We start from the raw sequence: 12,274 nt of genomic DNA, 5'->3' as shown, positions 1-12,274 counted from the left end.
AGCTCTGATCTACATAATTATTTAAATTGCTTGAATTTAAATCAATTTGGAATTGATTTTGAAAATATTTATAAAGCTTTTAATTAGAAACAAAGAAATTATAATTAAATTTAGATGGATTTCTGTCACATATTTCTATCTTAAGTTAATATAAATCTGAATTTTGTGGACATATACTTTTTATGCATTTTACTGGAAAATTAAAGTTTTTGATGATTTTTTGATGAAGGTCATTAATTTGATATTTATTGTGTTTTCTTTTTTGGCATAAACACTGAAGATTTATAAAGTTAACTTTTGATGCCCAATCTGCTCCCATCAGAACTCGTCCTGCTTTGGGGCTTGGATCAGTGAAAAATCCTGATTTATTGATCTTGAAGTCCCTCTGTGTTTACCTGAAATCAACAACAACCTGAGCGTTGAGGGTTCAGAGGTCGAAGCTGCTGCTTGTTTTGACAGATTTACAGGAACAGAGTCCGTTCCTGTAAGAGCAGAACTTTTTTTTTTCATACATGTCTTTCCAGAACCAACCTGAGGTCTGTTGACACAACATTTCCAAAGTCACTCAGAGCTCAGCGGTAATAAACACCTAAATAGAGTAATTATGTCACTGTTTTACTTTAGGAAATGGTAACTGATATTTCTCTGGATAATGAGGTCAACAGACTGAGGATGAGTTAAAGTCCAGACATTTATTCACCTCTGTCCACATTAAGTGAGTCCCTGCTGTTCCAGTAGGTGTGTGTTTGCTGAGTGAGAGCAGCTGAGTCAGAGCTGAAGCCGTCAAACATCATGTCTGCGTTTCTGCTCACCATCTGCCTCCTGGGAGGTTCCTTCCTCCAGGTGTTCAGCCAAGATAAAGGTGAGAGATCCACCGTATTAATTAGCCATGATCACTTTGTGATGTTCTGTGTTGGTTAGCCAGCTGCAGTTCACCAGAGCTGGAAAAGCATAAATGTTTCTCTGTGTGTTTGAGTTTCTCCACGTCCAACACTAGAAACATTCACAGATGGGTTCTGGTTCTGGGGTCCGTTTCACAGGGGAAAACTTGTTTATGTGTCACAACAGGATACTGATCAATACCTGAAAACATTTTATCACTGTAGATTACTGGGGTGAATAAAACTTGAATGGTGAACACCGCTAACTAATAGGTTAGCTGCGCTAACCCTAAAATATTAATCATAACCATTAGGCTTGATAATGCTAACGTGCTAAAGAGCTAACTTCAATTCAGATTATGTTTGCCTTTGGAAGTCCACGACTTTAAGTAACCAATTTAATGTTGACATTATAATTTACATGCTGCCCTAAGATATTGTATTTATGTCTACATCTTGTTCTCTTGTATGTTTCTTTTTTGAAATAAATTTAACTGAGAAATTTTTAAGCCGTTACCAAAACTTCAACACAGATTTATTCAACTGAAAGGTAAAAAAAAGAAGTAAAATAGAACTTCAGAATTTATCTGGAAAAATTTAGGGGAAAGCTAAGTTAAGTATGCTAATTGTTTTCACTATTAGCACATTAGCAAAAGTGTGGCCATCCCTGGAAACAGGTGTTGTCCAGTGGGTATCATTGAGGTTAAATGATGTTATCGTAGATGAAAGAACCAATAACTGGAGTTGACGATGTTGCCGTTAGCAGATAATCCAGATCAAGTCTTCAGTTTTCATCTAAATGTCTTCTAAAAACTTGTCAAGATGCTGGTTTTACTGGGATTTCTGCTCCCTGTCTCCCAGAGCTCTGTGACAATGAGAACGGTGGCTGTGAACATTTCTGCCATGTTGCTGGAGGAAGTGTAGTGTGTGCCTGTGCTGACGGTTACTTCCTGGCACAGGACAACCAATCCTGCAACTCCAACGGTAAGAGAAGCTTTCAGACCACCAGCCTTGATCGCAAACACCAAGGAGAGGAAAACCTTTGGTGTTTTCTCCTAAATTCATGAGTTTCTTCAAATGTTGTTGAGTTAGAGCAACACCAGAGTGGTTCTTCTAGTAACTGAACCACCTGATGGTTCCTGTCCTCCAAACTCGCTCAGAGACTTTTAGATGCGGCGCCATCATCACCGATGTCCAGGGACAGAACAGAACCGAGAAGAGAAGCTTCACAGAGGAGCAACATGGCCGCCAGAGGAACAGCAGCAGTCAGATCAGCTCAGACAGGGAAGCACAGACTGGGACCATCAATGGAGAGGACTGTCCACCAGGACAATGTCCCTGGCAGGTAGACACTCAGCAATGGCAGGACAGTTCTGGTCCATGTGTCCACTCCTTCAGGTTGTTGTGTCCCCAAAGGCTCTCCTGATCAATCAGGACAACATTGGATTCTGTGGGGGAACGATTCTGAGTGAGTACATCATCCTGACTGCGGCTCAGTGCGTGGCCCAAACCCGGTACCTCACCGTCAAGCTCGGTAGGTTCAACAAGCCAAACGCAGGCTTGCAATCAATTTTTAACGTAAATACAAGAACTGATCTGAATAAAGTGAACAGTTCAAAATATCTTGATTTATTTTGGACTGCATAAGTCCAACATTGGTCATCTGCGTCCAGGTGTCTTCAACACATCCCACAGTGGTGGAAATGAAGCCTTGCATGTGGCGGACGCCATCGTCACTCACCATGGTTACAGCCCACAGACCTACTTCAATGACGTTGCTCTGGTAAAACTGGCCAAGCCCATCAGGTTCACCAGGTACATCCTGCCAGCCTGCATGCCGGAGCCGGACTTCATGGAGAAGGTAAACCTTTTACTGCGTCAGTGACTAAAGATTATTTAGTATTTCCTGAGACGTTAGGAATCCGGTCTTGTTTGTGCAGGTTCTGATGCAGCAGCCGGATGCGCTGGTCAGTGGTTTTGGATATCTCAGTGAGGGTCAGCCGTCCACCGTCCTACAACGCCTCTCTGTGCCCTACGTGGATTGGCAAACCTGCATGGACTCAACTCCGCTCAGCATCTCCTTACGAATGTTTTGCGCCGGCTACGACTCAATGGGGGAAGATTCCTTTCAGGGCGACAGCGGCGGCCCGCATGTCACACGGTATCGGGGCACCTTCTTCATCACTGGCATCAGGAGCTGGGGCAAAGGTCATGCCCGCAAAGGAAAGTATGGCGTCTACACTCAAGTGTCTAAATTCATCCACTGGATCAAAGAGGGTGTCAAGAAGCTGACGCCGATAGAGAAGCGCGGTTCCAGGACGAAGAGGCACCACGGCGCCGTCAAACGTTTCCGTCTGTAGACAGTCATCATCCAGTAACTCTAGTACCTCTGTAATTCAGATACATGGAAGATTTCCACTGTAATAGATCATGCTAATGGAGAGGAGTCCCTCGGGTTTGTTATTTTAGGCTCCTGGACTTTCAGTGTTGTTTTGGTTTTCTTATGGAACCGAATAATAAAAGTAAAACCTTGTTAGTTTGTATCAAATACACCTTACAGTAGCTCCCAGAAGGGATAACTCTATGAAGATTAGCAAATGTCTGTTTTTGAGTATTTTGTGTAATCCAGTGACCAAAATAAAGATTTGAATAATAGAAACAAAAAGTAAGAACACTGTCTTTTGTTTTTTTGGTTTTTTTTACAAATATGATCAATTTATTTGGCCGTTTTGAAAACTTTCAGTTGAATAAAGTTTGACATTTGTGTCAAAGATTTGGTTATTGACTTTTAGGAATTATTCAAGTAGGTAGGAGTCGATAATCAGGATCTTATTTTTAAGAAACGCATCAACTAAATAAAACTCAGAAAACAGGATATAAATACAATCTTAAGTGGGATTATAGGTAAATTATTAGGTCAAAATTAAATTGGTGCTCCAAGGTTGTAGTCTTTCAAGGGCAGATATAATTTGACTTGAAGAAGCACATTAGCTTCAGCTAAATACCGTGTTGGTTTAATGCTTTAGTGTTTGTGAATTTAACATTTATAATTAGTGCTTTAGTGTTATGGTCAGCTAAATTTTTTAGCACTGCCCACCACTGCATAAAAAATGTTATTTAGTAAAATTTAGACTTAATCTTGTGATAAAGTGTGATTTATGCTTTTTTTCTGTCCAAGTTTAATTTGGAGTATGTGTTTTTCTATCTTTCAACAGTTTCTGAGCTCTATCGTCTCTGGATGATATTAAATGATTGATTTCTGGGATGTTTGCCTGGAATAAACAAGCCAGCTCTATCCGGAGCCTCTTTGTGTGATTTAGGGGAACAGAGTCCACCGCCGGAACAGAACCATCCCTGAAAACTGTTTCTGTCCCACTGAACTCTTACAGGAACACAGCAGACATGATTTCCAGGGGTTTTCCACCCCGTTTGGCTGGAATATGAAAGGAAGGGAGAATCGTTGCGTTAGCGTGGATCGTCCAGCTGTTGAGTCCAGCTGAGCTGTGGACGTATGTGTGTATTTGTTGTGTGTGAGCAGTGCTGTCAGTGTAATGGCGGTCCACATCATGTCTGCGTCTCTGATTGCCGTCTGTCTTCTGGGATGTGTCCTTCAGGTGTTCAGTCAAGGTGACGGTAAGAAAATGGATCTATTTAACTTTGGGGTGTTACGAGGGGCGGTTGTTCAAATAATGTGATTATAATTATTTTAAATTGCCAAAAGTGATCATTGTTTATGTCTCTTTACATTTTGAACCTAAAGCCATTGGGATCAGTTGATTGATGATTTAGTTGGGGTTTCTCGCTCTTTCCAGGGTTTCGTGTGGCTCCTGGGGCCCACGCCGTGTTCCTGCGATCCAAACGGGCCAACCAGTTCTTCCTGGAGGAGATCCTGCAGGGGAACCTGGAGAGGGAGTGCTACGAGGAGCTGTGTAACTACGAGGAGGCGCGGGAAGTGTTTGAAAATGATGAGCACACGGTGGGTCCAAGGAAGGAAGGCCGAGTCAGAGACCTTTGACCTTTGATTCTAATCCATCTTTGTTCGTCTACAGAAATCCTTCTGGACCATCTACTACGGTGAGTTCTGATCCAGGACAACATTCATCAAACTTCTTCTTGGACCTCCAGTTTCTAAAGTTCTGAATCTGTTTCGGCGCTCCGAGATGGCGACCAGTGTCTTCCCAACCCTTGCCTCAATGGGGGGAACTGCACGGATAAGGTGGGGGGGTTCTTCTGCGCCTGCAGCCCCCCCAACTATGGACAAACCTGTGAACTGGGCCCAGTTAAAGCTGCAGAGCAGGAGTTGCTGGAGTCTCAGTACAAAGCTCCAGGTAAGGCTGCTGCCAGAGCTGGGGGGCGTCGGTGGGATTCAAACCGTTTCATCCAACAGCGTCTCTCTTAGCGATAGCAGAGTGTCCAACCCAAGGCTCCAACGCATGCCACCAGCTGTGCACGGCGGACTTCCACTCCTACAAATGCTCTTGCATGTCGGGATTCAAACTACAGAGCGACATGCGCAGCTGCCAGCCTGAAGGTAAAAACCCCCAGCAAGGCATGGCTTACCAAACCAGTTCAGACTGGGGGAATCACCGTGTCTCTGTGTCCACAGTCCAGTTTCCCTGTGGGAGGGTCCATGACGCCAACACTTCTTCAATCTGTCGCCATGGAAACTGCCCCTGGCAGGTAAGGAGCTCTCAGCCAATCTGTAAAGCCCAGATTCGTCCAGTAATAAACGTGGCTCCTGGTGGGTTTGATTCCTGTTTGCAGGTGTCCCTGATCAACAGCAGCCGGGTGGAGCTGTGTGGCGGAGTTGTGCTCGGACGACGGTCCATCCTGACCGCCGCCCGCTGCCTCAACTCAGGAGACGACCTCCAACCCTCACACTACTCCATCGTCACAGGTACTAGAACCTTGATTGCTCCAGTCTGGAAACTTTATCCAGGCCTTGTTTTATTCAAACATTTTTTAAACTATGGCAACAAAAAGAGACGGTTCTGTTAAGCTCAGATTATTCACATTAAACTGAAACAGAGATTAAAGATGACTCTACCTCTGGTGTTTCGTCTCCTAGGTAACGGGAAGGTCTTCCAGGTCCAAGCGATCTTCCTCCACGAACGTTTCCGTTCAGATCGCCACGACTTTGACCTCGTCCTGCTGGAGCTGGCCACGCCCATGACCTTTGGCCCCGCCCTCTCCCACCTCTGCCTGCCAACCAAGGACTTCAGTGAAAACATCCTGATGCATTCTGGGAGGACAGGATTGGTCGACAGGAGGGGGCGTGGCCAGAACCAGGAGCTGGTCTACATGACGCTGGATGAATGTCGAGGAGAGCTGAACGTCTCACATCCGCTGAGCAACAAAATGTTCTGCATGAGGAGGAGGAACCGCGGCGGGCCGAGGAGAACCGGACCATCAGCGCGTCCCGAAACCGGACCACCAGGAAGGCTAAATGTGACTCAGAAGGCACCGGCTTTGGACCGGAACTGGACTCAAACTGAAAACCTTCCCACCAGGTCGTCTAGCAAAGCAGAAAACTCCAACCGCAGCTTAAAGGAGCTACACCACGTGTCGCCACCAGGTGGCAGCAGGCTGCGGTGTGACGGTCTGCTGCCGGGGTCGGCTGTCGTCACAGTGGAGAAAGACACGGCCTTCCTGACGGGGCTGCTGATGTCTCCGACCGCAGACTGCCGCGGTCAGGTGTTCACCAAGGTGTCCCGCTACCTCAACTGGATCCGGCCGAGGCTGCAGGTGGCGGAGGATCACATGACCCCGCAGGTCAGCGAAGACCCGGAGGTCCGCTGAGCACTCAACGGTTCCGATTCACTTCAACATTAAATTATTGGACGCTTCAGTGGTTTAGATGAAAATTGCCTCATTAATATTGGAAATTTGTTGAGTTTGATTAAACACAGAAATGCATAGATTACACTGGATGATAAATAAATGCTTTCAAAAGTTGGTTTGTTGTCATTTTTTAAGAAAACATCATGATAAAAGAATCCAGAAAATACATTAATATCTAGAAACCAAAAAATTTTTTATTCAACAAGCTTTTTACACAAAGAAATGTATAAAAGATCAGAGTTTCCTCAGAGGGATTGTGGGTAATGTAGTCTAGGAAACAGAAGACAGGGGAGGGAAGGGATTCTGTTTACTGACAACGAGCTTCTGATGCTGATGGGAGATGTAACCTTTGATGTGACCCTGAAAGGAGACAGAACCAGAGTCAGACCGCTGGGAGTCACCTGGACTCAGGTGTGGCTCCGTGTCTGAGCGCGCTCACCATGTAGATGAGGTTGGCCAGGAGGCATTGCACCTCGTCGATGTCCACGTCCTCCACCTGCATCATCCGCAGGGCCACCAGGAAGGCGTCCAGGGGCAGCTGGTGGGTCTTCAGCAGCAGATACCTGCAGCCAAACACAAACATCCACTGAAACCAGGACCCCTTTCTACATGTCGGACCCAGAAACCCAGGAGCTGCAAACCAGAACCACAACCTGGAAGGACAGAGAAGTCCTCACAACATTGGTCAACATTTTGTTTTGTTGTTTACTGGTCAACATGTTGTTGTTGTTTATTGGTCAACATGTTGTTGTTGCTTATTGGTCAACATGTTGTTGTTGTTTATTGGTCAACATGTTGTTGTTGTTTATTGGTCAACATGTTGCTGTTGTTTATTGGTCAACATGTTGTTGTTGTTTATTGGTCAACATGTTGCCGTAGCGTCAGACTCACACTTTCTTGAACAGGTTCCTGTAGGTGATGATCTTGAGTTTCTCCAGGATGAGGAAGATCCCGCAGCGGATGAAGAAGGTCTCGTGTTTGGACAGCGCCTCGTTCAGCAGCAGCAGGTTCCCCTCACTGGGGAACACACCGAGGTCACGTGACTCTGAGTGACATCACTTCCTGCTGCGGTGGCCCCTCCTTCCTGCTTACCTCACAGCCTTGGTGACGTCAGCGAACTGAATGAGGTCGTACTTCCTGAGCAGCTGGTGAGTCGGCATGTGACCCTGAAACACAACCAGAACCAGAACCGGGTTAGCTCCGGTTATTGGACTCGTAGTGAATCAGAACCGGTTCTGATCCGGGATGAGCCAGTGGAGCTCCTGACCAGCAGCATCTTGACCGGCAGCAGGTAGATGAGGATCATCCTCTTGTTCTTCTGGCTGGAGCGGTGGCAGCGGTCGAAGGCGAACGACAGCAGCTCCTCAGCTGGACACAAACAGGTCAGCGTTTCTCCTGCAGAACCTCCAGAAACTCCAGAACCCGGCCAGACTTACCCGTCTTGAAGTCGCTGTCGAACATGGCCTTGCGGCCCACGTAGTATTTGTAGGTGACCTTCTGGGCTGGGCTGTATTCGTTCTTCAGGTTGGAGCTGTCGATGGCTCGAATCAGAGGTTTGCACAGGTGGAGCTTGTTGATCTGCAGGACAACCAATCAGACGTCAGCCTGACCTGTTCTGACCCAAACCTCCCGGTTCTGACCCGGCTCAGCACCTTGAAGTAGATCTTGAAGAGCTGGTTGCTCAGGAACATCATCCCCCACTTCTTGGAGTCATCGATGCCGGCTCGGCTGTAGCGGGTCAGAACAGAACACGTGAACACGGCAAAACCAGAACCACAGAGCGGGTCCAAACGGAGCAGGACTGACTTGTCGCTGGCGCAGACTCTGAAGCAGCTCATCAGCTGCTCCGCCGCCTTCTCCAGCATCTCACCCGGTTGACCTTTGCCCTTCTTCTGCAGCTGCTGCTCTGCCTGGAGACACAGAGAGAAACCAGCAGAACCAGTGACCCAGTCAGCTGGGAACACTGGGAAACAGTTCAGCAGTAGGTGGGGGAGGGGCCTTACGTTGTTGGCAAATATCCGGAGGTCCAGAGTGACGGCGGACATGACGGGCAGAGCCCTGAAACACAAACACATCAGTGATGCTGCATTCACGGTCGGCATGTTCACGGTAGATACTCACCAGTTCTCCTCCTTGTGGGACTGGAAGGCTCTCAGGAAGGACGTCAGGGGTCAAGGGTCATACAGTCGGCTACTGACTGTTCATCCAAACACACAGATCAGCTCTAAAGAAAGGATATTGAACGACGAGCGTCTGGAACTTGTACGCCTCAACGAAGTCGTGATTGGCCACGGCGTACGTACACCTGGAACACACAGGTAGAAAACCTTCACAGTCAGAGATGAAGGTCATTGCCATAGCAACGTTCTGCAACAGAAGTTCAGCATAAGTAAAAACACCTGCACATTTTGTAAAACAGATTTTCAGACAACAGAACTTTTTTTAAATTACAACTTCAATGTTTTTTGGACTCATGCAGTTTAAAAAAAATATATATATATTTTAAAAAACCAATAAAGTAAAGCTTTTACCGCCAGGCATCAGTAATCGATAACCGAGCTGGAAGGCTCACCTGAGATGAGCCGCCACCATCTCATCATACGGCGGCTCCAGAATCTGCTGGCACTTCTCCTCCGGACTGGCCAGCTGAACACACACACACACACACACACACACACACACACACACACACACACAGGTGAGGCTGTATCCTAGCAACCTGACTCTGTGGATGAGTGGGCGGGGCCTTACCTGCAGGCGGGGGTTGGCTACATGCGGGTGTTTGAAGGAGAGCAGCTCGGCGCAGAAGGAGCCCTCATGGTTCTCAATGGCCTGGTTGATCTGCAGGAGAACAGAGCTTGTTTAAAGACCAGGGGAGACAGGACACGGAGGCTAGGCTGGGGGTCAGAGGTCACCTGCTGCAGGTACTGGTTTATTGTGATGTGAGCCATGCTGATTAGGAGCTGTTCCCACCTGGAAAACACATGCAAAAATTGTGATTTTGAATCTGGACTTTGACTGTGCCGTAGTCTGTAGTGTAGTTTTCAGATGCATCTCTTGGCCGACACACAAACTAAATGTTTAAACTGCTTCACTAGCATTCAGAATGCTAATGAACTAATACTGGAGTCAGGTATGCTGAAGCAGAGACACACCGAGGAGGTGCAGGAATACAGTTTGTGACCAGTCGTCTAACTGGAAGAAGAGCATCCTACAGCATGATGCTACCACTAAATGACCTTTGCACTGTTTTTGCTTTTTTATTTTATTCCGCTACACCATTAACTCCCTAAATATGTCTCATTTCTATTATTTTATTGATTATATCATCCACACGAGCTCTAAAATTTATAACGAGCTAATTAACAAAATGCTAACGCAGCACTGTTTTTCATGTTTGCTGATTTACACTCCCTTTAAAACAAGAAAAAATAAAGCCGAAACCAGAACCACGTCTAATATTAATAAAAACAGTCATTAAAAACATGTTGAAGCTCTTAAGCTTTTCCCTAAAATCAAAACTTTAATAATGTGAATCAGGTTTGGTGAAAACGCTCTTTATGAACATTTAGCGTATAAACCGGTTAAACCCGTCTGGTTCCGGACTGTAAATGGAAAGTAAACACTAATGGCGACCCAAACGATAAATAAAAACAAACTGCAGACCTTTAAATGAAGCTTTAAGATGAAAAACAAGCCATGAAACTCCCGTTCATTCAGTCGGAAACACGGACCGTTTCTAATGACGGACAATACTACTGTTTCCGGAAGTAGTACCGTCAAAATTAAAGTTTTCCATTGTCCATCTTTATCAAAAATTATAATAAAGAAATTTGTGAAGAATTAAATTTAAATTTAAAGAAAAACGAAAAGTAATATAAAAACAGTTAGATTAAAGAATAAAAACTACAGATGCAGTATATTTTTATTAAGTGAAAATCTTACAACATAACTGCAGCAATTACGGCTCTTATTTCCTCTTCGTCTTCATGAAGACAAAATAAAATAACACCAACAAATTCTTCATAAACTGAACAAAAACTCATATCACAGCTTTTCTTTCTTTTGCAGATTAATTTATACATTTAAAGTTTATATTTTTCACACAGAAACAACGGAATAAAAGAAGACGAGCACGATCGGGACACCAGGGGGCGCCAAAGGGTCACTTCATACTTAAAACTCAACATCAGGACTGTATTTTATTAAACAAGGTAAAATTAAATCATGTCATCATAACGAGTCACTTTCATCACAAAGCATTAATTACGTACATGAATAATATTTAGTTGGATGTTGCACAGCAGGTTTCATTTCCCTACAAGCACCTTATATTTCTGACAAAATGTAAACGATACAGTTTATTTATGTTTATTTGTTTCACATGATTTATTCTGGAATGATGTTGCCTTGGAAACGTAGCTCACAATAATTACATTAAGCTCATTTTTAAAAATGATCAAATATCATTTCCAACAAAACATCTGGATGATTGTTTCCCATTAGTTGTCCAATTAGCTTCCGTCTCAGAAAGAGTGGGCGGGGCCAGGTGACCATCCGGCTCCACCCACTCGACCGTGGCCAGTAGGTTGAATGACGTTCTCACTGCCGATTGGTCCATGGAGGGTAGCACATGGAGAGTGGGAGGGGCTTATCTCAGAGCATCCGACGGTCCACAGACACGGATACTGGCTGGAAACACACACACACACACACACACACACACCTGCGTTTCACCTGAGCTCAGGTTTGAGAGGTCAGGGTGTGGGTGGGGCCTCACCTGGAGCTGTGAGGAGGGGGAGGAGCCTGTGAGGACGGAGCGCCGCTGGTCATCGACAGTGAGGAGGAGGGGGAGAAGGAGGAAGATGAGGGAGGACGAGGAGAAGCAGCGCTCCAACCTTCATGAAGAACCGGAACGCCGTCAGAGATCAGGTTCACTGGAAAACACAGCAGGCGGAAAAACATTTACATCCTGATCCTGGTTCAGTCATTCCTCAGCTCTACACCTAACTTCAAATTTGATAAATTATGTTTACCAAAATGTCTGTAAAATCTAAGTAAAACTTTCACCACAAATTAACTGATAGTTGTTGAGAAAAATAAGATATTTAAATATTTCTAACATCAAAAGTCAAACTAAATATTAAATAAATGATGAAATGTTTTCATAGGTGTAACCTGAGGAGTGTGAGCGGTGCGGCAGGTAGGCCGCGGGGTAAGGTGTGTGTCTCCCCGGGTAACCGGGGGGCTTGTAACCATGGTGATGGTGATGATGGGATGCCAGCGGCAGGCTGCTGGAGTAGGGGAAGGCTCCGCCCCCTCCTGCTGGGCACAGCGGCCAACCTGAGACCGACATCAGAAACTGATCAATCCGTTCAAGATGGAGATAATCAATAATCTGTAAAGACTAGAGAACGAATGAAACGACCTGAATGAACATCAAGTTTACTAACTAAGTAAGAGAAATATCATCACTATAATTATTATTTGAGGACAGAAAATGATTAATAACTAATTTTATTTATAATGAATTTAATTTTCATAATTATTTC

At 45.1% G+C, this 12,274-nt stretch overlaps 4 protein-coding genes across 5 annotated transcripts in view; 2 read left to right on the top strand and 2 right to left on the bottom strand.

The window, feature by feature from the left end:
• Positions 1-551: 551 nt before the first annotated feature.
• Positions 552-3,538, top strand: LOC103130089 (coagulation factor X-like). The gene is made up of 6 exons (XM_007541395.2): positions 552-862; positions 1,743-1,865; positions 2,042-2,226; positions 2,298-2,415; positions 2,555-2,742; positions 2,822-3,538. The coding sequence occupies exons 1-6, from the start codon at positions 793-795 to the stop codon at positions 3,239-3,241; spliced, it is 1,104 nt and encodes a 367-aa protein (XP_007541457.1). The 5' UTR covers positions 552-792; the 3' UTR covers positions 3,242-3,538.
• Positions 3,539-4,197: 659 nt separating this feature from the next.
• prozb (protein Z, vitamin K-dependent plasma glycoprotein b) lies at positions 4,198-6,837 on the top strand. Its single transcript, XM_007541394.2, has 8 exons — positions 4,198-4,514; positions 4,694-4,857; positions 4,931-4,955; positions 5,042-5,209; positions 5,281-5,412; positions 5,488-5,561; positions 5,646-5,778; positions 5,950-6,837. Exons 1-8 carry the CDS (start codon positions 4,433-4,435, stop codon positions 6,678-6,680), a joined length of 1,509 nt encoding a protein of 502 aa, XP_007541456.1. The 5' UTR covers positions 4,198-4,432; the 3' UTR covers positions 6,681-6,837.
• Positions 6,838-6,896: 59 nt separating this feature from the next.
• Positions 6,897-10,492, bottom strand: pcid2 (PCI domain containing 2). 2 transcript variants are annotated; one of them, XM_007541392.2, is made up of 15 exons: positions 10,389-10,492; positions 9,638-9,695; positions 9,474-9,563; positions 9,295-9,368; positions 8,962-9,027; positions 8,844-8,885; positions 8,726-8,780; positions 8,529-8,632; positions 8,375-8,450; positions 8,159-8,300; positions 7,990-8,090; positions 7,815-7,888; positions 7,614-7,739; positions 7,162-7,285; positions 6,897-7,082 (listed from the first exon to the last, which is right to left on the bottom strand). In XM_007541392.2, exons 2-15 carry the CDS (start codon positions 9,671-9,673, stop codon positions 6,993-6,995), a joined length of 1,200 nt encoding a protein of 399 aa, XP_007541454.1. In that variant the 5' UTR covers positions 9,674-9,695; positions 10,389-10,492; the 3' UTR covers positions 6,897-6,992. The 2 variants fall into 2 exon arrangements, with proteins under 2 accessions (XP_007541454.1, XP_016521148.1); XM_016665662.1 differs by having other exon boundaries at positions 10,433-10,473.
• Positions 10,493-11,103: 611 nt separating this feature from the next.
• Positions 11,104-12,274, bottom strand: part of tbx19 (T-box transcription factor 19) — an 11,103-nt gene continuing 9,932 nt past the window's right edge. Inside the window, exons 7-9 of the mRNA XM_007541393.2 lie at positions 11,901-12,065; positions 11,503-11,659; positions 11,104-11,414 (exon numbers count right to left, since the gene is read on the bottom strand). Of these exons, the coding sequence (XP_007541455.1) occupies positions 11,249-11,414; positions 11,503-11,659; positions 11,901-12,065 (488 nt within the window). The 3' untranslated portion in view covers positions 11,104-11,248. The remainder of the gene's footprint in view (positions 11,415-11,502; positions 11,660-11,900; positions 12,066-12,274) is intronic.

The sequence above is a fragment of the Poecilia formosa genome, unplaced genomic scaffold, assembly GCF_000485575.1.
Source record: "Poecilia formosa unplaced genomic scaffold, Poecilia_formosa-5.1.2 Scaffold606, whole genome shotgun sequence".
In the NCBI taxonomy this organism is placed as follows: Eukaryota; Metazoa; Chordata; class Actinopteri; order Cyprinodontiformes; family Poeciliidae; genus Poecilia; species Poecilia formosa.
The sequence above is the reverse complement of the archived record's forward strand: the minus strand, read 5'-3'. Positions and strand labels throughout refer to the sequence as shown.